At 29.1% G+C, this 26,525-nt stretch overlaps 1 protein-coding gene across 1 annotated transcript; it reads left to right on the top strand.

Moving 5' to 3' along the window:
• Window positions 1-2,590: 2,590 nt before the first annotated feature.
• Window positions 2,591-26,161, top strand: LOC117910985 (putative disease resistance RPP13-like protein 2). Its single transcript, XM_034825155.1, has 13 exons — window positions 2,591-3,746; window positions 4,400-4,511; window positions 4,599-4,679; window positions 4,759-4,899; window positions 6,590-6,675; window positions 8,088-8,187; window positions 9,716-9,764; window positions 13,824-13,896; window positions 22,274-22,348; window positions 23,743-23,809; window positions 23,946-24,062; window positions 25,685-25,792; window positions 26,075-26,161. The coding sequence occupies exons 1-13, from the start codon at window positions 2,623-2,625 to the stop codon at window positions 26,159-26,161; spliced, it is 2,220 nt and encodes a 739-aa protein (XP_034681046.1). The 5' UTR covers window positions 2,591-2,622.
• Window positions 26,162-26,525: the final 364 nt, after the last annotated feature.

Here is a 26,525-nt window from a genome sequence, read left to right as displayed (position 1 = left end):
AATTTATCTTAATTATTACAAGAGAGAAAACTATAAATTTTTTAATCAAGTTATTCACTATTTATTAAAAGGTTTGAACATTTTGGTAAAACAAAATGATGAAATTATTGAATTTTGTAAATATAAACTAGTTTTAAAACTTTTTTCAAGAAAAATTCTTACTAAATTTTCTAGAACTTAGTGAAATCAAGACTTGCATTTATAACTTTTAAAAAATAAAATTATATATTCATCATAATTAATATATATATATATATATATATATATATATATATATAACCGGTTAGTGAATGGTGTCGGTAGGCGAAACAGTGCATTTGTCGGCTTAGAAAGAATTCCCCTGATAAGCGCTGGTTAAAGGGCTAAGCTCAATTCCTGAGAAAAGCAAGCGCTATAGAAAGAATAGCTTTGAAGCCATGTAAGAATGGGATTCCAACTCAGCACCTTTTTTTTTTTTTTTTTTAAGCTATAAGAATGAGATTCTTAATGTTCATAGACACTTTGATCAAAATTGTGGAAATTCACTCTTTTATATATATATATATATATATATATTCAATTTCAAGAAAATTTTAAAACATAATAAATAAAATCTTTCTCAAAATCTATTAAATATTCAGATAGTTTTTATTTATTTTTTATTTTTTTTAAGTTGCAACCATTATCTTTATTTATTTTTTATTAATTTTCATTTAATCATTATTACTTTTATCTTAAAATTTTATGTTTAAAATTTAATTAAATCACATGTACAAACACAAAATATATAGGTTGAAAACATTTGAAAGTTCCCAAAAAGACTTTTTTTCTAAAAATATTATATAACTATTTTTCACTAGTTTTTTAGGACCTATTTTGAAAAAATAATTATACAAATATTATAAAAAATAAATAAATAAAGTTCTACATATAATATATATATTTTTAAATATTTGGTAAAACAAAAAATAGGTTGAAAATATTTCTAAGTTTTCAAGCAAATTTTTGTTCAAAAGAAATATTAGATAACTATTTTCTAAAATTGTTCTCACTGTGTTTTGTAATATGAAATTAATTTATATTTTAAATTAAAATGTAATTTTAAATTTTGAGAGTTATTTGTTGGTCAAATTTAACCTTTAGGGAAAGATTTTTTTTATAAAGAATTGACATGGGCTTCCTTTTTATTGGCTAGGGGCCCTCAAAATTAGGATTCAAGGAATGGCATGAACTTTCTTTGGATAAATGGAAATAGAATTTTTTTTTTTTTTTTTTTAAAAAAACACTTGCTTCTCCACCTCTCCTTGCCATATGCCTACAAAGAAGAAAATAATCTAACTCTTACGCTAAGTTTAGTTCCAAAAAATTTTAGGGAAAATATGAGGGAGAGAAAATAAAGAGGAAAAATAGAAGGGAAGAAAAAAAAAACCAAGAAAAAAAAAATAGATTTGAAGTAATAAATTCTTTTTGTATGTTTCTTCAAATTCAGTTTATTTATTTCCCTCCATAATATAAAGATTAAGTAATTTTAAAATCTAAAAATTTCTAACTAAATTTAATTAAATTTGATTTTCTTTCATATTTTTCATAATGAAATCAAACATGAGAAAATAATTTTTCTTAATAATATTTTTTTTATTACTTTCGGAAAACCAAAACATAGTCTTAAACAATGTTGAATAAGAAAATCTACAAACTTAATAAAAAAATAGATTTAAAAAAAAAATTGTATGATATATTTAACAAAATCATATATTCCTCTAAACATTTAATTTTTTTATTCTTTTTTATCTTCTACAATTTAAATTATCTTAGTTATTATATGAAAGAAAACTATAATTTTTTTTTAAAAAAGTATTAACTGTTTATTAAAAAGGTTTACACATTTTTGCAAAACAAATTAATGAAATTATTGAATTTTATAAATATAAACTACTTTTAACACTTTTTCCTTTGAGAAATCAAGACTTGGATTTATAATTTTTGTTATTAACATTATTGATTTGTTAATAAATTATTATTTTTAAAATATCTTTTAATTTTTTTGTTGAATTTTTTTTTCTTTAAATCATCAAAATCAATAAGACTTATATTTGTAATCTATCATTTCATAAAATTTCAAATTTTCTTTCATGAAAATTTTTAAGCTCTTTTATTATTTGAAAACACTTGTTAGGTCAAATTTTTGCTTTCAATTTTTTTTTTTTTTTTTTGTTCTTTTTGAAGTGACATAATTTTTAATTTGAAGAGTTATTTGTGGGTCGAATTCAGTCTTTAAGGAATACTTATCAAAAAAAAAAAAAATAGTCTTTAAGGGAAGAAATTTATTTTTAATTAGTACTTTATTAAATTATAAAGAGGATTCTTTGTTGAGACAAAGGAATGCATAATCATAAAAGGCCAGTGGATGTATAACGAGGATTCTTTGCTTAAGCACACAGTTATGTACAAAAGAATGAAGAGCTTTCCTTTCCCTGTTGCTTGTTCTTTTCCCGTCATCCAAACACAAGAATATTCTTGCTTCACATGAGAGAAAAACGCAGGTGATATATGTAGGGGTTGAGAATTTTAGACAATAAGCCTCCCACATTTTTAGCAAATACATCTCATTACCTCATCATCACTTTGAATATTGTCAACAAAATGTCTGCAGATCATTTGCAGTTTTTGAAGAACAAGTTCATTCTGGACTTGGAAGACGCGGTGGAGGAACACAGCGGGAAAAATGAGATCCCCCTTCTCTCTCTTTTTCTACAGATTAGAGATGTGTTGAAAGCAAAGGACATCAACGAATCAACACCCATTAGATTGAAGAATTGTCTATACAACGCCATCAGGGCATTAGAAGATTGCGTGGTGTTGTCGGAGAAGCGCGAACCCCGAAAGAAGAAGGATGGTCCGATGCATGGATACACTCTGGCGGAGCATTGGCTTATATGCACAACCAGAAAGTTGCTGGTTCAAATAAAGAGAAAGCTAACTGCTACAGCTGATGCGGTTATTCCTGGTATGACCGACATTGCCGCAAGTTCATCCTCCACCTCCTTAAAAGTCATTCCAAGACCAGAGCCAAAGGATTTTTCTCCCTCAATTTTTCGAGGTTTAAAGGAAGAACTAGGCACAATCTTAGATCGACTTCAGAATTCAGGAAAAGGATTTCAGGAAATTGGAATCGTGGGGATTGGGGGTTCGGGTAAAACCACTCTTGCCAAATTGGTTTTTATTGAAGCCAATCGGAGGTATTGGTGGGATTACAGAATTTGGATATGCTTATTCCCGAAACTGAGTGGCGATGTAGAGTTTAAAGAGATGATAAAGGAGATGTTGAAGCAGTGCACTGCAGCAGTGGTAGATGATGAAGATTTTGACGAAGATGAGCTGTTGGAGAATCTTGGGAAAGCTTTGAAGGGTGGAAGGTATTTGATGGTGTTGGACGGCATCTGGGACATCAACATCGACTGGTATTTCAAGTTAAAGGACAAGCTGAAGTCTGTAAGTGGAGATGGTGATGGTGATGGGCATGTCATCATCACCAGCCGGCTCCCCCACAAAGCAAGAATGATGGTGGGCACTCACAATTTGTATCACTTGCAACTGCCATCAACATCAATACAGACGCATTGGCAATCAAAGCATGCACCCACAAGGAATTTGCTTCGAAAATATAGGTTCAATTTGGAGGACGAGCTTATAGAGCGTTGTGATGGCCTCCCATTAGCAATTGACTCATTGGCGGAGGTGATTAAGAAGCACATCCTGGGAACAGAGTAACGTCTAAACATTTATGTTATTTTTGGTGTTTATTTGTTTTAAGGGTTTCATAATTTAATTCATTTAGTTATAGAAATATGAGTTATTTTAGGTGAATTATTTATATTATGAAATAGTGAAGGTTTAAAAGTTATTCTTAGTTATTCATTAAGGTTCAAAATACGGTCATTTTTATAGTTTATAGTCTAATAAACAAAACAAAATATTTATACAATATTTTTAAAATAATATTTGATTTCAAATATATATAGGATCCTATTTTGTTCATATTCATTTTCCTTTTATATTTATAATATTCACATATTTTATCAAATATATTATGGATCCAAAGGTCATATTTTCCCCTTGTTTTTCCTTTTGTAAACTCACATTTTCTACAATAAAATGAAAATGGGAAAAAAAAATCCAAAATATGTTATTACATACGATTTCTAATTTTTTAAAATTTTAAAAAAGTATAAATGAATAAGACTCCCTACTTTTTTTTTAATGTTTTCCTTTAATATTATTTATTTTTATATGACAACTTTGTGAAGAATATTTTTTAAGTACGACTTGCTTAAATTAAATCCATATAGCCTTCTTATGCATGCATAAATTTAGAATATTTTAAAATATTTTAATTAAATCTTTAAAATTATTGTTACAGGAGCATTTGGACAAAAAATCATGGGATAGTATTGATCAACGGTAAAGATGATGCTATGTTGGGAAATGAATTATTGTTATCATGTCGTACCATCTTCTACAAGGAGGAAACGGTAAAGTTTTAAAACAAAACATTTTATAAGATGATAAAAGATTCATTAAATCGCTTTTCCATGATATAGTTTGCTTTCCATCTTCAGGTGATTGATGTATCAAAGCTTCTTCTTCATGATATATTCAACAAAGCCAATCAACATATAGAAAGCTTGAATTTAATAATTGTAAGTTGAGTCGTAATCACTTGCTGCATATATTTTTATTATATTATATTTTACACACACACATATATATATTCACCAGATTTGGAGCGGGGATGCAATGGCTAATCAACTCATGCAGATAATCAGACGAGTAGTGAGACATCAGAAGCTTAATAGAAAGCCACCAATCCTCTTATTGCCATTGGGATCTAAAGCTAATATTTCATTTTCACTTGGATGGGTAAGTTGAATATTGCACTTCTAAAAATAAAATCTGCCCACATACTACATTATTTAATTGGGATCATATATTTTTATTTTAAATTATAATTCCAAATAAACTCTATTTAATTTATTTATAAGATCTAGTTTTTCATTAAAGGATTAATGATAAATTGAAAATCATGATTATGTTTCTGTAAATAATTTTGATAAAAATAAAATAAATTAAGTAATACATTATTTTTATTGACTATAAACTATTTATTGTATATGATATATTTTTTATATTTTGTTATAATTTGCTCTATGATTTATTTTTATTGATTTTCTTATTATATATTGCTTAAAAAATATAGTGATAAAAAATTTAAAACAAATTAGAAAGAAAAAGAAAGAAAATAGTGAATAAAGGTTCTTTGAGTTCGTCATCCATGAAAATTTGAGAAACTATATTTAAATAATTAACAAATATACTTTCTTAGATTTTCCATATCTTTTTTGACAAAAATATTTTAAACTTTTTTCATAATATTATATTTTTATTTTTCTATCTCATATTCCTCTAAATGAAGCTAGGGGAACAGATACTTTTCATTTTCATGAATTCAAAGCTTGTAATTTATTTGATCAACAACACCTAAATGAAGGGAAGGTAAAATACATAAATTAAAAAAAAAAGAAAAAAAAAAGTAAATATGGTCTCATGACCCAATATTTTAAGCATATTTGTTCTTTTTCTCATTTTCCTTCCAATGAACTAGAACTGATCGAGTGTTAAGCATATTATCCATAACACATTCTTGAAAATTAGACACTTGCAATTTTATTCTACAATTTTATATTTATGGTTGTTGATCCATCTATAAGTTGATGATATTTTTGTAGCCAAAGATATTTTAAAAAAAACCAAGAAATTCAATCTTTTCAAACACAAAGCAATGATAAGTGACGAGATTGATTTTAGTTCTTATATTAGAAACCTAAAAATATTCTTTACATGCTTTTAAAATATTGTAATTTTTATCAACGTTATTCTAGAAAAAAACAATTAAGCCTTAAATATTCAATGTTTAATTAAAGAGATATTTTTGTAAATAATAATAATAATGAAAAAAAAAAACAACAACAACAACTTGCAATATTTGAGGTCATTTAATTCTTCCACAAGATGGCTTGATCACTGTGTTAGTGCAATAACCTAAAGATAAAAATAAATACATATATAAGCATATAAAAGGTCTCTTAAAATGGTTTGGCCAATTATGTTTATATGCATGTATGAGAGAACAAATTCAATACACCATAGAGAATTTATTAAGGAAATAGAAAGCAAATATGACACTTAACCCTCAAAATATCTCATATTTTTAGGCTCCTAATCTCTATACTTGAACTCTAAGTCTTATTCCATTATTTATTATTTGCTCTTTACATTTCTACCTACTTGGTATAATATTTATGATTAAGTTAGCAAACTTTTGCTTCTCATATCCTAAAATATTCTTTCAGATATTTTATCAAAACTTATTATCATAAATAGATACCAATATATATATATATATATATATATATAAAGTATACTTTAGCTATTAAGCCATCTCGAAGGCTAAATAAAACATTTATCAAAGGGGTGGCAAGGCATACTAATTACATAATGCAATGGTGAAGTAGAAATCACATGCATGCAACCATTACTTGTGAACTTGCAGGAGAATCAACCACCGAAAACAGTACCTAAGGATATGATTCAATTTTTAAAAGGGACGATCAATGAACGAGCAAAGGAAATAGACAGGTAATGGAGGCATTAAAATGCATCTAATAGAACATTGATTGAAAATTGTAGTTATGATTATTCATGGGTTTTTCTTCCCTAAGTTTTTTCTTTCATCTCCTTACACTATTTCCTTTGGTATAGAAAATACTTTTTTTTCTCTCAGTCAATTGTAAGAACATTAAAATCTTATAATAGGATAGTAAATATTTTTTTCTGGTACAAGTTTTGTTAAAATTTTATCTCATGGTTTTAAAAGAAGCTTCCATTTCTTGCTGTCATGGGTGTTGTAGCTGGGTTTTTTTCATTTTCATTTTCCTTTTCTCCTCTTTCTTCTAAGGAATCTTCAATTTATAAAATTGTTATATCTTGAACCTTAATAGCACATATTTTTATCAATACATGACAATATATATGAAACCAAATTGTAGGATATGTATTGTTTTAAATGAACTAAGGTTTATAATACTGATCACACATGTTAACATGAATCAATAAATTTTAGGTCTTCGAATTATTGCAAGTTGTCCTTCTACACAATTAAACTAAAATTGCTGATTGAAGTTGACCTTGTACATTTGATACTCATATTGGAACCTAGGATCCAATAGCCTTGGATGAAGCCATACTTTCTCAACCATGAACAATGGTTCTCATTCTACAAGTTACTATGGGACCATCTAAAAAAACTTTCAATCAAGGAATATTGAAATGGTTGATAACCCAAATGCCTAAAGAAATTTCATAGGGTTTCAACTAAACATGATTTTCCTATGAAAGCATTGTTCAGCAAGCCCTTATTAAAAGACTAGAGGTGACTAAAAATAATAGTTTGTTCCATAATGTCTTTTATAGTTTCCAAAAAATCCTAATTTAACAAAACCCCAAATTTAAAGCTAAATTTAAACACAACTACATTCAATCACTCTTGCTTCCTAGCTTAAAGATAAACAAGTTTAGAGAAATAATAGAAATCTAAGAAAACATCTAAAAAAAAAAGTCAAATACCTAATGAAAGTAAAGAATTAATTAGCTAGGAAACAACCTTTTTTTTCCTTAGAAAAATTCCTTCAAAATGAATAGAAAGCAAGTCCTACATATGTAGCACTTAGGTGACATGACTTTATTTAAAAATTTCTTTACATCTCTAATTAGGTAGTTGTAAGTTTTTAGTTTGATTACAAAAGGTTTCCCATATACTATTCACAACTTATTTATTATGCCATATTCCTTAATTCAAATTCATTTGCTCTATCACCAAGTTGAAAAAGAAAATTGACTTTGTATGTCATTTGAAGGCTTTGACTATTTTTGCATCTTTTTTGCACCCAATGGTTTTTCCCACACTCACTTTGTTTGTTGGAACCCCTCAACCCTTCCATAACATTCATATAACCTCATTTTACTTTAACTTTTTCTTATATGTGTTCCAGTTGGGGGATTGTAATGAAAATGAAATCCATTCCAGAAGGTTTTCAGTTATCATCTACTTTTGGTCTTGAAAGTGCTCTTGAACCAAACTTGTGGCCTATGGTAATGTTTTTGTACTACATTTTTCTTTAATGCACACAAGCATATCTCCTACTAGTTCTAAAAAAATTGATGCATCATTAGTCCACTAAGCTTGCAGATCTTTATTCTTCCTTCTTAGTTGTCTTCATGGTTTTTTTTTTTTTTTTTTTTTTAATAGACTTGCTAATAATCACATGGTAACATAGATTTTTAACTCCACCTAAAATTCTATCAAAGCTTAACTACACTATTTGTTACCTAATTAAGAAGAGGTATCAAATTATCTTCTACAGTAGGACTTGTTGCTCTAAATTTTGAGGGGTGGTAATAGGTTGTTAGAAGCAATTTAATAATCCTTTTTATTTTATTTTTATAAATGATACACGTTATTGCATTATGTCTAAGTATTAAACTAGATCAATGAAATAAGAACTAAATTCTTATCAAGTATGTTAAAAACACAAAGATTCGCTAGGTTGATGAACAAATCAATACTTGAACAATGCAAAATGAGTTGAACATAGGGATAAATATAATTGATAATTGGTAGACTAGTGAGCACACCATTGAAGGAGTTATTCCTTCTTTTTAAAAAGATCTTGAAAAACTCTAGGTTATGAAGAATCTTACCCTTAAAATGCGAATAATCTTTCACGAAATAGGAACAAAATCATTGATTTCTTTCATGTGGGTGATGTCAGTTTGATACTTTTATACCATTTAATTAGTTATGTTGTCCTTGGAAACATTTATATTGAAAGTGGCTTTAAGCACAATCTCATATGTACATATAGCAATGCCCTTGGTCTTCTATAGAGTATCAAAGTTAGCATGTGAATTGGAAGATAAAACTAGTGCATGGTAACTAAGCTATTATAATAAAGACTTGATAGACTTTGAGAAAAGTTTGGAGAATCATAAGAAGATAGGTAGTGCTAGGAAAGAATGCAATGGATAAGGTGAATAAGATTTAACCTTAACTTTTAATTAGTAGAATAGTCAACTACACCACCTTAAGGTAATTCTTAGCAATAAAAAAAGATCTCCAATTTTAGGTTTGCTCTTGGCTTGCATTTGTCGAAGAAGAAGTCTTATGAAGCCATTTTTAAGCAAAACTCATGAAAGAAAATGGGGTAAGAGACTTAGGAGACCAATAGGTGGATGAATAAAAACGGTTGAAAAATGAACATATTTAGGAGCAAATTTAAGTAAAACCTCTCCATAAACTAAAAAGGATGTTAAATGGGTAGGATAATTTTTTTCCCTAGCTATAGAAAATAAGTTTACAGTCATAAATAATTAAGATCATGACTTTCCAAGCATGTTTATTTTAAAGTTTCTTTACTAATGTGATAGTCACACATTATTTAATTTTGTTAAACCACTCACGAGAAACATATCAATGAGTATTGATTCCTCAAACATAATCTCAAATTAGAAAGAACCATCCTTTAGCATATTAATCATTATATGCATTAATGCTTCAAGTGGATGAAAGTTTATTTTATTGTTTTAGGACTGATACTTCTTATAATAATACTTTTTATAGGAAAGTGACAAAGAATTTCATGCAACATTTTGGAACTACTTCATTATTGGTAAGAGCTTTATTTTACTCACTTTTTCCCTTTTCTTCTAGGTTATGTCTTCATTCTCTATCAAGATTCATTGTTACATAGATGCATTTTTGAAACATTAACCCATATTCCAAACCTTTTAGTATTATCTTGTTTTCTCTCTTTGTTTCATGAGACTAAGAAAATAAGTTTCATACTATCTTTTTATGTTCATTCATTCCACTTTATTTTTAAAATTGCCTATTAATTATATAGCTATTGGGTTATATTTATACTCAATTATATACAAGGCTTACTTATGAAGGAGCTCTAGAAGATAACTTTTGCAAGGTAGCATAATAAATTGTTGCTTTGTCTTTTCAAATTTGATAAAAATGCATTTTAATTAACTTGATTTTTCTTAGTGGCCTAACAAACAAAAAAATAATTCATATTAGTCGGTAATAGCGAGCATAATGTTATGTCATGAGAAATAAATTTTCAAAAACAAAGAAATAGTCCAAAGGAAAGAAAGTATGAGTAGATCATGTTGAGGTAATAGAATAATTTTGAATATTTAGTCAATTTCAACATTGCTTGTTCAATAATCATTACAACATTTTTCTATTACGATTTGAGATATTTTAAAACCTTCAAACTTACTTACCCATGATAAAAAATTTAAAAGATTATAACATTTGTCCACTTTGCTAAGCTATATCCAATACCAATTGATAGGAGAGAGACATATGTGCATTCGTACAGTTATTGGTAGCTTTATATTCATGCATAATCACAATGAATCAACAGTTTTTATAAGAAGCATGCATTGAATCCAATAGTTATTAAACATATCTTGTCTCATGGGTTTCATAGAGTTATTTTTCCTTTTTCAAATTATAAGAAATTACGAATCCTAAAGTAGGAATAATTTCTTAAAATTCATGGATGCATTCCTCTAATATTCTCCTTAGAATATCCTCCTCATCTCGATATCAAGGTTTTTAGCCACTTATACTTAATCTAACAACTGATATTAAATTCAAGGAAACTAATTAACAACTACTAAAATAGAAAGAACGTAAATAATCACCAACCCACCTTATTAAAGACCCTAATCGGTATTCGTGTATACTTCTTAACCCTAAAAACATTAATAAAATGCCTAAAATATGAGAAAATAAATAAGTAAAATTGAATAATTATTAGAAACAAAATAACAAAATGTACAATTGATATCAAGTTTTTTTATAAAAGGTCTCATCTTTCAAGTGCTTGTTTCAAAATGTGAACTATGTATCAAACATGATTTTGAAATTTCTGGTGTTGGTACCAAAAATTGGCAACTTCAAAAGTATCATTCCTTGTGTGGCTTTCTTTGATTTCTTAGACCTCAAACACACCCTAATCATCACAAATTTCTCATTAAAAAGACCATTATTGTGGAATCAAGTTGAAAAAGAAAAATTGCATACTTATATCAAAATTTTGGATGAGAGATCATACTAGCATTAAAATTTTGATAATTAGCTAGAATAATCTTTTCCATAAATTGATAAATGAGTATATTGTTAAAGTGGGTATCAAATATTTGATACTAAGGATTGCTTGTATCAAATTTGTATTCGAAGTATCGTTAATTGTAATAGATAAATGACACTAAGGCTTGACATCTCTAGGGCCTCTATCAAAATTTTGATAAGTCTAAGTCATGTATCAATTTGGTTTTGATATAGACCATTAGGCTTCTAAATGCTATTGTTCACAAGTTGGGGATTTTACCAAAATTTAACATTGCATTCAATACAACATGCCCCTTGTTTCAAAATGCTTTGAATCCTTCCCTTCCTTGTTTTAGGTATCGAAGTAAAGCTTTAAGTATAGATTTGGCTCTTGCATTTTGACAATGCCTTTTTTCATTCCCTTTTTCATATTTTCTTGTAAAAAATAAATATAAAAAAAGATCTAAACTTCTACACCTTGTTTCCATCACCCTTAAGACTCTCAATAGCCTTGACACTTCCATGAGTTTCATGTTTTATTTTGTTTTCGTTGCATTCTTTACTAGATAAATATACTCATACTCAAGTTGGAGCTTAGCATATATTTAGGCTAAAAGGAAACGATTATCAGTCATGATATATGAAAATCCATATTCTTTAGCACATATAAACTTGCTTTGAGTTAAAACCAATATTTTTTTCTCAAATCTACTAAACGAAAAATATGATCATACTAGCCAATGGGTTGTGTGGGACAATTAACAGTACCACTATGCTAAAGCTCTATACTAGAAACTTGATTAGAGCTAATATAGAAACATCAAACCTTCATTAGAAGTATAAGTCTTAATATTCCCTAGATTCAATTTGTCACATCAACACAATTATCTTTAATCCCTAAAAGAGTTATATTTGAATCTCAAGATTTGAATGAATTGTAAGTTAGATGTCATAGGAAATAATCTCACTTTCCCTTATAACATTTAGATCATAACTAGCAAATTTGCCAACAATGTCCATTAAAGTTAAATCATTCATGACCTAGGCAATGTTTGAAAGTGGCTAAACACTATTTCTTTTTTGATGGTGTAGCCAAATTTGATTAAAGCATAAACTTTCATCATCAAACAAAAGGATTTTTAGGAGTGAGATGATGCGAAGAGGATTCATAATTTTCTTACCTTTACTCCTAATTTATTGGCACATGTAATATGAAATACATGCTATAATGGAGTACATCTTCCTACAATGGAGAGTGCATGTCATTATCTCATACTATACAAATCATAGTCTAGTCATTGTATCTTCTTGGCATTCAAGGTACAGTTAGATAAATTTTATTTTCACTTGGCTACTGCTATAGGCATGAAAGTTGGTAGGATTATTTTTTATTTTCTTATTTTTTTACTATCTACCACTAAATCTATTGTCGGACCTTATTAAGGTGATATTTTTAGCTAATTAACATGTTTCCCAATTTTTGTGACACATATCAAGTATATCCCATTCTTTCTAGTTTTCAAAGAAGAAAGAATGAAATTATTGCTCGTATTTCATGGTTGGTGATGCTTTATTAAGCCATAAAAAATATGATTTTGTGGTATTAAAACTAAGATAGAAATGAATGTGCTTGGGGATGACATTCATAATGAGGAAGGGATGAATGTGCAAGGGTTATAATGGGGAAGAGAGAGATTTAAGAGGTGAATTTAGACCAAAATATTTTCACAAACATGATAACTATACAACAATCTTGCTTTTAACAATAAATAAATATACAAATTCTAAACCTAAAATTTTGAAATCAAGTCATGGAATATATAGGCTAAAAGTTAAAAGCTCAAACACCCAAATTATCTAGAGCATTCATAATCATTACTTGTTTTTCTACAAAAATTATTTTTTTTTTAACTTATTTTAACCATCAACTGTCAACCTTTAACTCTATATCTAGTCAAGTGTGCTCCTGAGATATGATTGTTATGGTGAAACTCTATTTTTTTTAAAGGTTGTGAATTATGTGGATTTTATATATTAAAGTTGCAAAAAAATAAGTTCCTGAAGCACTTGGGTTTAGATTAAATGCAACTAGAATATACTTGTATTTTTGAGTTCCAATGTTTCACATAAATTATAGCTTTTTGAGTACATTTCCCTCTCCTCTAGGGCTTGCTTCAATTAGTAAATGATATAATATAGCTATTCATTTGTTTTTAAGTTTTTCAAGGCTACTATGCATACTTTCATATCTCATTTGAAAATTTTATGGCCTAGTTTTTCAATTCATTTGGAACGTTCTTTTATTTTACTTAAAACTAAATATTCTACCTATGAGATATTTAGTGGGCTTTTGTTTCCTAAAATTGATCAAACCTATGTCTAGTTATATTCACCTCATTTTAGAAATATACATTTAATCAAACATTTATTGCACTTAACAATAAATTTATGTTTTTATACTAATTTCTATTTTTGTTCCCTCTAAATCATTGCATTATGAGTTTTAAGTTAGTCAATCAAAAAACTCCTAGTTCATGAAAATCAAATCAAATTAACTCATATTACATTCTTGATTGATTGATTGGCATGTTTTTGTTAGGATTGGATGCTGAAGAATCTTTGCAGAAAAAAGATGAATGTTGTGGTAGTTGTTATTTTAACCCTTGGCCAAGGTGATTGTTTAATAATGATATTTTCAATATTTACATAAAATGGTATTTGTCTTTATTTCCTATTTCTTATAATGCTCTACTTAATTTAGAATTACAATTATGTGGCTTGATTGATGTTTACTTAGTTTTGTTGAGATGTATCTTAGATGTATATTTGTTTTGTGACCTAACAACACATTAATTATAGTGAAACTATCTTTAGAAGTAAAAAGAGGCTTAAGAGAGAGAGAGAGAGATGGAGAAAAGGAGAAAGAGAAAGAAAGAGAAAATTTTCATTATTTGTATTTCTTTATTTTTTTTATTCCTTATGATGCTGTAGGTAGATTAGAATAAGCAAATTTTGAGTTATATTTAAACATATGTTCGTTTGATGACCTAAAAGTACATTAAACTAAGGTGTGACCTTCTCCTTAGAGGGGGATAGAAGGAAAAGGGAAGAGAAATAGTGTGAGAAAGAAAAAGAGAATGAATAGGGAGAGAGAAAGAGAGAGTGATTTTTATTGGTTTTGGTATTGAAATTCTAAAGTCGTCAAAAGACACAAAACTATAGGATACTTTTGTTCAATATTTGGTAGTTCATGATTCCTTGTGACAAAAGTCAAAATAATCATAACCTTAAAATAAGCATTAAATTTGTTTGTGTGTGTTTTATCTAGGTATCTCTACTTATCTTCGAAATAATCATGTCTTCAAGTATTGGATTATGTGAAACTTGAGCTATGTCATCTTGGAGACCTATTGCCATCAAATTAGAGAATAATAGCCTAGGATTCATCTTGAGACTATTTTTTATCAGTAAGATCAAGCTAGTATCCTTGAGATGAAATCCAATAAACAAGAAGACATGTTTAACATGAACCTTCAAATGATAGAGCGTTAGAATTCATCTTCAGATGGTAAATGAAAAATCTAACTCTTTTTTGTTAGCTTCTTCACTACTTATAATCCAAATATATAAGAAAATAAGGCTTACCATTTGGAAGATAGTGAAATCTATTAAAAATAGTTTGGAAAGGATCCAAAGGTGTCAAACCACATAAATCATTGAGCATTAGAATTCATCTTTAGATGGTAAATGAAAAATCCAACTCTTTTTGGGTAGCTTCTTCACTATTTATATTCCAAATATATAAGGAAATAAGGCTTACCATATGGAAGATAGTGAAATCTATTAAAAATAGTTTGGAGAGGGTCCAAAGGTGTCAAACCACATAAATCATTGAATCCTTCTATGATTATGATTATGATTTATTCATAATCATAGATAAAGGTAAAGACTCTTTAGCTGTGAGAATGTCCTATATGAAAATTAATAAACTCATATATTAAGCATAAAATGATATTCCAATATTCTTATAGGTTATCAATAGAGTTGGGAAGCTTATTGGAAACTCATAAATGAGTATACCATATTGTACAGTCCCTAAATGTAGAAAGGAGTTGTAGTTAAGAGTCTTAGTAAGTTGAGCATCATCCATGAGGAGATGGCTTTAGGGGTACAAGTGAGTGAAATTTTTTTTATAGTGACTCTTTCATTTAGTTGTTAACCAAAAAAAAACAAAAAAAGTTTCATGAAACTTCTCAAAAACAAGGGGGAAACTTAAATGAAACTAAGATGAAATTATATTTGAAAATTCTTGCAAAAGTGTTGAGTATTGAGGGATCCATTAGATTCCCTTACTTCTATGAAAAGACCTTCAATCAAATTAAGATATTAAAATTACCTAAAAAGTATTCTTAGCTGGAAGGTTTTCAATACAAACTTAACCAATTTGAAAGTCTCACACTTGTGAGTTACACCTCTATATGTGTCAAGTTTTAACTACTTATTTGCTTGCCAAATCATATATCTAGGAGCACATTAAAAGTCATCTTACATCAAAAATGGTTTTTGACTATAATACACCTGAGATACTCTTAAAAAGGCTTATAAACTACAATTTCTTGACATCAAGGACTAAAACTCTAATCAAAACAAGGAAGTCTTGATCACAACCTAAGTTTACCAAACATTTAAGATTTGAGAACATTTCATGCGCAAAATAGAGGTCATAAGGGTCTCTATCTCCTCAACCTAGGTTGCTACTTAAACTACTCCCAAATGTGTATGCCAAAGTGCAGTTTCTAAGTATAAGGAGTCAATTGTAATTTTAAAATTCCAGTGAATTGGGTGTCAAACTACAAGAAGGTGATCTTAGATGAATAGGGGAATTGGAAATATTTGAGGAGGATTAGAATTTTTTAGGCAAACTCTTTCACTTAATTGCTTGAAAAAAAGGTGATGAATTTTATAAAATCTATCTATATATATATATATATATATATATATATATATATATATATATATAGGGGAAAAAACAAGTGCATTTAAATTCAAATTTGACTTAACATGATTTACAAAAGTACTAGGGAGTCCCTTGAGCTCTCTTCTTACCATGAAAAGAACCTTAATTAAGTTAACACAACTAAAACTACCTATAGGTGCTTTAGTTGGAGAATTTTCAACACAAGCACGATTTAACTAAATCCCTCACAGTTAATTTGTTTGCCAAATTATATAATTAAAGGTTTAATAATGGTCATCTCAAATCAAAATGACTCTCACCACCAAGTGCTTAAGATGCCCTCAATGGGGGCCTCTAAACTCTAATTTTCAAGCATCAAGGCTTTGTATTCTAATTAAAGTGGAGTGTTCCAACCAATAAGTTGAATAAATCATGACTTCCTTAAGATTTGAAGGTCATTTCATGGGCACAAGGGAGATCTTAGAAACCCACTTCTTCTTAGCCTAAACCACTACTCAAAAGACATGCAAATGGAGTGAAAATGAAGAGCAAAATCATACGGTAAGGAAATCATCATTAAAACTCAACGTACATTCAACTTCAATATTGTATTAAGCCAAAACTTATAAGTATATATGAGAATAATTAAAAGAAAGAAGTATAAGATATTAGAAAATAACTAAAAGGAGAAAAACATTACAAGGATTGAAGTTATAACAATAAGTCAAAAAGTTGGAGGTTGAAGAAGTACTCCTTACTAAGGGGACTTCCCCAAAAATCCCCCTTTTCTAGTTGAAAAATCTCTTTAAATAGGTTCTCTTATGTTTACTAAGTTGTATACCATGTAAAGGCATCTAAAACAAGGTGAGAGATCTAATGGTGGCTTGAGAGGAGTCCAAGAATGTGGATCTCATGACTTCTTGGAGTTTCAAAACAAAATGATGGCAATTTTAGTGAAAATGGTGCTAGGTTATAAGGTTGCATCATCTTGGCACCATTTTTTTTTTAATAGGTGGACTTCTTCTACTCAAAATAGATCTAGGTTTAGAAAATGGCACCAAGGCTTGTGGTGGCATCATTTTTTATACAAAGCTCCATAGTTCCGTCAACATTCCTGTTTTTCATCAATATTTACTGATTTCTTTGCAACTAAAAATCATGTCCACATATTCTCAAAATTGTTGAGATTGATATTTAAAGAGTCTAGAATTTAAAAGAATTTACTTAAACCCATTTGAACATCTCTAATCCCATTGACCTTTCTCAAACTTTAGATTGGTTGAAATAAGATTGTTTCGTTGATTTTCATGTGACTTTGATCCTTTAGTGTTAGGAAAAAGCCCTTAAAAGCATGACATAATTTAACATTTTTATGGATTTATTATTTATTTAATAAAATTCTAGTTTCCCTTATTATCTATCTATTCCATGCATTATACTTTTTTAGCATTCTAGCCTAACATCTTTTTTATTGTACATGACTTAGATGCATTAGGAGTTGTATAGAAGATTCAAGCCATGAGTCATTTAAAGTAAATGATTAGATCATAACTAGTTCATAGACTTAGGCAATCCATTTGAGGTTGTAGTGCACTACCTACTATTTAGAGGGATGACTAGCCTTGGTCATTAGGATGAGGTTACTATGGTGAGCATACTAATGTGTATGGTTACACATTAGATTAAATCTATAGTGAGTCATGACATTGGCTATCAAGTAATCATGATCTCACCAACCTACTATATTATATGATCTCTCAAACTTGAGAGGATACTAAGTTTGTGCTAAAGTTTGTAATAGCTTTTACTTACAAGTGAGATCCTAAGGTGGTCATAGATTTCCTATGATTTGGGTCACTATTGATGGAATTCAATGATAATAGATATTCTTAATAGAGGCACCATGATATCTCATGGGATTGAGACAGCATTTCATCTCATGTAATCCAAAGGACATGTGATTAAGAAAGTTATGGTCATAGTAATTCCTTATTGGAATTTCACAAATGCTCTTTATAAGTTCGGGTATGTCCTTTGATCACATAATAAGAAGATTTGTAACTCAAGAATGGTAGAGGTTGATAGCGTTCACATTGTTAGGTTACAGACACTAGTTCATAAGGAACCTACATATAGTGGATAGAAGGTCATGGACCTGAGTTCTTGTATCTCATTGTAATATACATAGGATATTGGAATGCAGTTGACTGTCTATAGTGAGATGTTGAATCAACTTCAAAATTTGATTTCGAGAGAGCCAATATTTGTCTATGGTCCCAGTGGTCCCCTATTGAGCTTGTATCCCTTGATTGAACTATTTATGAGGGTTAGTTGAGTTCTTTCTTCACATATGTGCGTAAGGTTGTTTTGGTAAATATGTAATATTTCACAGGGCTTGTGAATGACTTATTTAGATTGGGCTAATTGATTAATTAGAGCTCAATATGGTCAATTAATCAATTAGAACCCAAGTGAGATAGTTTAAGTGACCTAAGCCTAAGATGAGCTCAAATTACTTAAGCCCACTAGAAGCCTATATAAACCCCTTTTAGGGGTTAAGGCTTCAGTCTTGTATTCTTAGTCACTCCAAAGAGAAGAAAGCTCTAGCTTCCAACCTTTTAAAAGGATTACATCCCTCTAGTGCTTGGATTCAAGGAAAAAGAGACATTACAACAAAAGATCTCTAGGTTTGTGAGATTTACAATGATTTTGATACTTATTCGCCAATTAGATCTAATCTTGGAACATCTAGATCTAAGTTAATATACTAATTTTCTAGATTTAAAGGTTTTAAATGTCTATTTTCTTTTGTGCAAGGATTTAGAGAGCCCTAGAATACCCTAATGGTCTAAAAATAGGGAATGGAGTAATCCATATATTCCTTAAATTTAGCTCTATTCATACCTTGTTCTTGCTTTTGAGATGTTCTAAGAGAATCCTAAGACCACCATCATTCATTAAAGAAGTTTTAAACATTAACAACTAATAGAAAATACTAGAAAACCAATCATATGATAGATAATAGCGTATAAATGAACTAGTTTAGGAGTGTGTTTAATGTCGATATCAAGCTTAAGAGATGATTTTTGCTTTCATTGCCATGCAATTTATGGCATCAATCATACTCAAAAGACATAAGAATAATACTTAACTAAGGAGTATAAATAGAATATTCAAACTTAAAAAAAAAAAACTAAATTCTATTAATAGCAACATGCAAATATCATTGAGGAGAGTTTAAAACATTAGAATATTACAAAGACTATAGAGACCATAACAACTCCTCAATGAAGGAAGAATCTTCCCTAAGGTTCTCTAAAATACTCCATTCATTTGCTCAAAAAAAGTATTTACATGTGCTCATAGTTGCCCTAAGTGAAGGTATAAAAAACAAGGTAGGAGATGCTAGGGTAAGCTACGAATTATCCAAATAATGTACCCCATGCTATCAAAATGAAATGGCACCAAAGTGTCCCTACTGCTTGTGTAGTTCCATCCTAGTTCCATTTTGCCTAAATGTTGCATTTTCCATAAAGAAAGATGGCACTAGGTGAAAGTTGAAACGGTGTCAATAGTTATATAGCTTTATCTTTGTGATATTTTTCATACAGAGTTAATTAAGCTATCATTTACAAATTCCACTACTAACCCATGCTCCTTCACTTTCCTCACATGCCTTTCACCAAATCTAAAATGCATTAAAAGCTACATAAATACCACATTCCAAGCACAAAGTTAAATAATTGGGCTTTCTTAAGTTAGTTCAAAGTCAAATTATTTTAAGAGTGTGCTTGTCACCTATCATGCACCTAAGATGTAATTTAGTCTAATTAGATATGAAACTTATGACTTCAATCGCTTATAAATATCATTAAGCCAATGATAAGTTGTTTCTATTTGAAAAAATTTGTTTTATCTTCAAATATATATAAAGAGTTATGTTGAAGACTATCTTGATGATTTCAATTTAACCATTATGGTTTTAAGGAGTATTGTTGTTAATGCCCATGCAATATGGTAAAGATACTTTTTCCATGGAGAAAGTGGAGCCAATTAGGTGATTTTAGTTGCTAAATGGAGAATATAAAATAATATTTATGATAACAAAGGTGAATGTGGATACAATATGATGTATAAGAGAAACAAGTACTTTAGTTATTATAAAAAAAAGATACATCATGAAAAACTATTTAGAGCATAAAGAGCATGAGAAGGAAGCTCAATTAGTTACATTGAAGAATATTCTTACAAGATCACATAATTTTGTCCATATAAAATATAGTACATCTAAAAAAAAGGCACAAAAAATATATAGGTATACATAGAATTCAAGTTTTGAACCTTAAGTAGCAGCTTTCACAATCTTCAACTACGCCATTATGAGACCAAATATTTTAGCAAATAAGTTTATCATTTGAATAGTGAAATTTCATAAATCTAGATTCCCCAAAGCTAAATACTTGATCCACTAGTTATTTATGAAAATGAATTTAAAATACCTCTCTTCACAAAGCTAAAGGCAAATCCATGAGTACTGAGTTAGATGTCGCAACAATGTCTGAGGATTTAATTTGGTTACTCTAAGAATGGATTGTGAGAATTTTATGTCTCTTTAAAAAGAATCCTTTCTATGTCTTCTATCTCAAATTGGAAATATAAAAAAAGAAATAATAAATAAGGGAACATTATATAATTTTATAATTATTTAAAATTGATATTGTTAGGAAAGATTTTAATCTAAAATAGAATTTTAGATTATTGAAGATTCTAAAATCTACAATCAATTTAGGTTGGCATGAAATAGGAAGATTGTATCATCCTTTATCAGATTGGTGAACCCAAGTTTCTTGCAAGATCAACAATGAAAAATAGTCATTAGTCAAATGATAAAATCTTTCATTCTATCAATCTAATGAAAAGTTTAATCAATAAAGGTTAAGTGTTTATAATCTCATTTTCATTTATCCTAATTTAGTTCCTTTTAATGAAGGTTTCTTTATTAGAAGAGGTTGACCATATAGATATTGGCTTTAAGAAGAAATGTGGTGGACATTGCATTTGCACTATGGACAATAGTGGTTCCATCCTTTTTGAATATGACCAAAGAAGTTTTGACAATTTATATATCATTATTTTTTTAGAAAGCTTCAAAATCTAGTCATTAGACCAAAACCCTCCAACCATCCTATATAATTAGTAGAGGAAGAGGTAAGATATCTATCAAAATGGACCAAGACCATGTTAAGGACATCAAGCCTTACCATCGAGTGAGATGAAACTAAAACATATAGTTTACATGTTCATAGGCTCCCTTGAAAGAAATGTAAAATATGAGCTTACAATGGAGTGATTAAATTCTTCATGATCTTTGCACTGAATGTATCCCCTTGATAAAGTAACTAGGTGCTTACCCTTCATGGCCTCTTGGAAAGAATGTTAATTCATATAACCACCTTTTTGAGAAGTAATGAAGATGATAATTGAAGGAACCCTTGATGGAGTGAAAAAGTGCCGATTAGAGCTAACTAATGAAGGTTAATTGAAAGGATTTGACCTTGACATGCACAATACACAACTAGCATTATCTCCTTGAGGCACTTAGCATGCATAAATGGGATAGCCACATAAGCATGTCCATGTTTAACAACTTCATATATACATATATACAAACATAAAGATCATGTGAATATATGTCATGACTATACCTTTCACTTAAAATTAATTTTATTCTTAGGACTCAAGACTAAAGTTTTAAAGATCAAATTTACACTTTTCAATGATGTACAAGTAACATGATTTCCTAAGCATGTTCCTTAAACAACTACCCTCTCCATACATATCCATTATTGGAAAGTTCATGCTTGAACGTTTTTAACACTAGAATTAGAATAGTTTATTTATGGCTTATGTCAACATGGGAAGTTGAAATCTTAACTTTTGCTTGAATTCATAGTTATTAATGTGCAAGGATATCTTTATTTTCAATCTATCAAATTGACTTTTAGATGGTTTTATGTACTAAAAAGGAATATTTAATTCTATAATAGCATTTTGTTTTATTTTTTAATAATGTGAAGAGCATGAGAATGCAGGAACATTGTTCTACCTATTTGCATCAAAACAAAAGATCAACTAGGAGAGTGGAAGGAAATAAGCATACCCCACAGGTAAATATAAAATGCTACTATATTCTAATTTATAATTTTCAATTAAACTTCCTTTAATTATAACTTCAATCCTTAGTCACATTTCTAAGTATCTCTACAATGGCTATGATGGGCTTACATTTCTAAGTGTCTCTACAATGAAAGACAATGATCAAATAACTACCTTGGACTCCATAGTACAAGTGAACTGATAATAGGATTGAGGTGAATTACTATGTTCAACCACTTTAACTTTAGATATTGTTCATAAACCTTCCAACAACTTACAAAAATTGAGATATTAAATTTGAAAGAGGTTTGGCTTAAGGACAAGGATGATATGGATAATGACAAGTAAAAATGTCGTACAATTGTGCAAGCCTATTTGGTGCATCTAGTGTGCATCGTAAACAACCTATAAATAGTTGAAGGCATTTCGAAAACAAAAACAATATCCTTTACCTCTTGAATTTCCGCCATGACCTTGAAAAGGGATTGGTAACCTTGTTCAAAAGTATTTTATGAAGAAAGGTGCTCTCAAAATTAAAAGGAAAATCAACACACATAAATGGTGTTGCACTATTCTATACATAGTTGTTCTAAGTGTTTTTAAAGGATCATAAGTGGACTTGAAAACATTCCATTGAAATATCATTAAAATGGTGGTAAAGTTCATATATGATGAGGTTATGTTCATATGGAAGATTTAGAAATCAATTGTTGAAGATTGGACTCATGTATAATTTGGAAAAATCATATAATAAGTATTTTTACATGTTTAAGATACATTCACAAGTTTGACTACCTTGTATTAATGAATGTTTAAAGATCACCATAAGAAATTTAGATAATTGCAAATGACTAAGGTGAAAATGGGCATTCAAAAGCATGTCAAAAGATATAATTTATTTATATATATTTTTTTAGGCCATGTATAGTTTGATATTCGAGTTCTTTATATTATCTTTAGATATGGTGTATTGATGAAGAGAAGAAAATGTTCTATTAACATAGCTATCAAGGTCATAACCTTTGAGTGAAGAATCTAAGATTGTCATAGTTGATGAATTTGATGATCTAGTTTGATTGATAAAAATATGCGATGTTATTTAAAGAAGGTTGATAACAAGAAGTAATAATAATAGAAAAAGAGACTATTTGTTAAAAGAAAACAAAGAAGTGGAAAGGAAAGTTATAAAAATAGGGTATCGTCTTAGAATGACTTTAAATTCATAATAAACTAATAATTAACCCCCAAAAGCTAAAGTTTTTTAGATAATAAACCTCTTAACTGCTAAGCAGAACCTAGTCTTTGTGCTATTATAACTACCATGTATTAAGGTAATAAAGGTTTTTCATATTATATGAGTTGTACTTGATTGATCATCATTGTGACTTCTTTCTCTGATATGCAGCACCAGGTCAATCGTTTGCCTTAACTTGCCTTGCTTTCCAAATAGACCAAATGTAAAAGAAAAATATGTAAGTTCTCTTTCTCAAATATTCTCTTTCATGTCCGATGAGAAAAGTGATTTCTTCTTATTGTTACAACAAGCCAACCTTATGATCACATCATTAGATAGCTCTCTAAAGAATCATAGTTGATTTCGATGTACAGAGAAACTTCAAAGATTCTTTTGTAAATGATCAGCTTCTTGAAGTTATTTGTTTTAAAGATGCATGGCATGGAGATGATTTTCTTCCTTCCAAAGATCGTGGGGAATGCCTTGCACAGGTTAGTTAGAATGCATTTATATTTTCCAAAAACTTGGAACTAGGTAATGTTTTAAGGCATTCAAACTCAAGGATTCTTACAAAACAAACTTACAAATATGAAGCATTAATCTATATTTGGATATTCACACTAGTGCATTAAATAAGTAATTAGGTAAGAAAACCGATGAAATTTTATTATGGAAACCTAAAGGCTAACCAATAATACTACTATGTGAAAGAAATTTTATAGTTAGTCTTGATGTAATAGAACTACCAAGGGGTGTGTGAATAGATAGTTCTTGAATTAATCCCAAAATTTTATTCTTTATCACCTACTTAGTTTGTCCTTTTCAATTAATTTTTACTGAGAGTAAAAATTTCATGCATAGATAAATAAAATTGATTCTAACAATACATAGGGTATAAGATGAATAACCACCTAGCAACTTACTAAGTGTGAAAACCATAAGTAGTCTCTCAACTGCAAATGATTCACTAAATTTGAAAAGATAGTACATAGTTTTACCTGACTAAATCGCCAACTCCTTGGGGTCTTAGATCTGCAACCCCACCTATTTTCCACATTCCCAATAAAGCACTCCCTTATGCTCCTTAGTGAATTCCTTAAAGCTCTTATCAAGGTTTAATCGTTCTAGTCTAGACCTTTGTAGAAAACTAGATGTACTTTCAAGAAGGATCTTGAAAAGTTTGAGAATTGGAGGATGAAGCTTTGAGATGACAATTGCTCTATTACAGCTCTTTCACATAGAATTTTCTTGGAGTTTGATAATTTTCAATAAAACAAATCCTTTTATATTTGAAACACCCTAGACTTCCATTATGAAAAGTTTCCCAATAGCAAAACATTCCAAAAACCCTAGTAACCAATTAGGAGATTTTTCAATTTTTAAAACATCAAAATCCTTTCTTAAATCAAACTAAAATTTAGGAATAAAAACAATTTTAAAAATTCGAAAACAATTTTTGGAATTAAAAAAGTAATAGAAACCAAATTAGAAAACATAGTAATTTTCATCCTAATTTATTGTATTAGTCATTTGAAAAGCTTTACCAATCATAAATGTATGCTTACTTAGAATTAGACGACTTTGTACCTTCCGAACTCAATTCCACAAAAGATTAAAGTTTTCTTAACCATTAAGACCCAAGTAAGTAAGTTGCATCTAATCAGTAAGAAATTGAACAAAATATCCAACTAACCAAAATACACTAATACTATGCATTTATATTCTTGATTGACAACTTCTACACCCATGGTGACAAGTTAATTGTTAATTTTCAATTGAAAGACTGGTTGATTAAAATAACTTGAAGAAAATTTTCTATTGTATATCCCTAGCTATTTAGCTGTGGAATAACTCATAGTTTGCAAGAATACACCATCGATTCAATAACCTTTATCAATAATTTTCAATTATAGCAATATTTAATGTTAATCAAATACTTGTTACTCATTAATTACACGGTTTAATGATAAACAAATTCATCTCATAGAGCAAATATGATCATATTTTAGTTTAGGAAATTCATCTCTTCTAATTTTTATTATACCATAATAGTACTTAAGACTATAAAGAATAAAATCTATTAAGATATGCTTTATTTTTATTTTCCAATCAGGTGGGATCAATCCAGTTAGAGTTTTACAATAGTGCAGTCAGCCACATCCATATGAGCATTGATGGGAATCGATGGAAACACCCTCTCCTCATTGAGGATGACAATAAGGTGATTGAGATTTTTTATTCAGGAAAAACAAGAGTGTATGTAAATTCCAATTCAAAATGCAAATTCAAATAGCTTGATATGAGAATGTTTTAAGAAGAGTTGAGTGGTATTCTTAGCTCCATGGTATAACAATCTAGTTGAATTGCTTTAGTTGCCAATAAATATTTATATAATTGCTATGCAACTAAGTAGATGGAGATAATTGTTTTTCATTTCATAAATTTTCATGGGAAAAAAAATTTTATTTTCTTGATCCTTATTTATAGATATTTTATACTATAGATTGCAGCTCTAAAAACCAATGGAGGGAGCTGTTTGGTTTGGGCTGGTCTTGGTTTGGTATGCTTAAATAGAGGGAGACAAATTTGAGAATCACCATTCCTAGAATGAGAAACGGTTTATGCTATGATTTTGTGTATGGACAACTATTTTTACCAAATAAACGATGCAAAAGAATTGAAGAGAAAAATAATAAAAGAAAGAAAAAAGTTTATGAAAGTCGTTTATAACTAGAACGAGTGATTACTTTTGTGGATGGTCCCCTTCTATGCTTCAAACTTGCAGCAGGCTGAAGTTTCAATGCGGTGTATATATTTGAAGACAGATGGTATTGGGAACAACATTTTATTTTATCGCTTGACAACAAAGTGAAGATTCAAGAGTGAATGTGGCAATGACTACAATGACTTGATTACAATTATTCAAACATACATAAAAGTTCTTATTCAGGTAA

This window comes from Vitis riparia, chromosome 3, assembly GCF_004353265.1.
Source record: "Vitis riparia cultivar Riparia Gloire de Montpellier isolate 1030 chromosome 3, EGFV_Vit.rip_1.0, whole genome shotgun sequence".
In the NCBI taxonomy this organism is placed as follows: Eukaryota; Viridiplantae; Streptophyta; class Magnoliopsida; order Vitales; family Vitaceae; genus Vitis; species Vitis riparia.
Note: the sequence above shows the minus strand (reverse complement) of the source record. Positions and strands in the feature narration are given on the sequence as shown.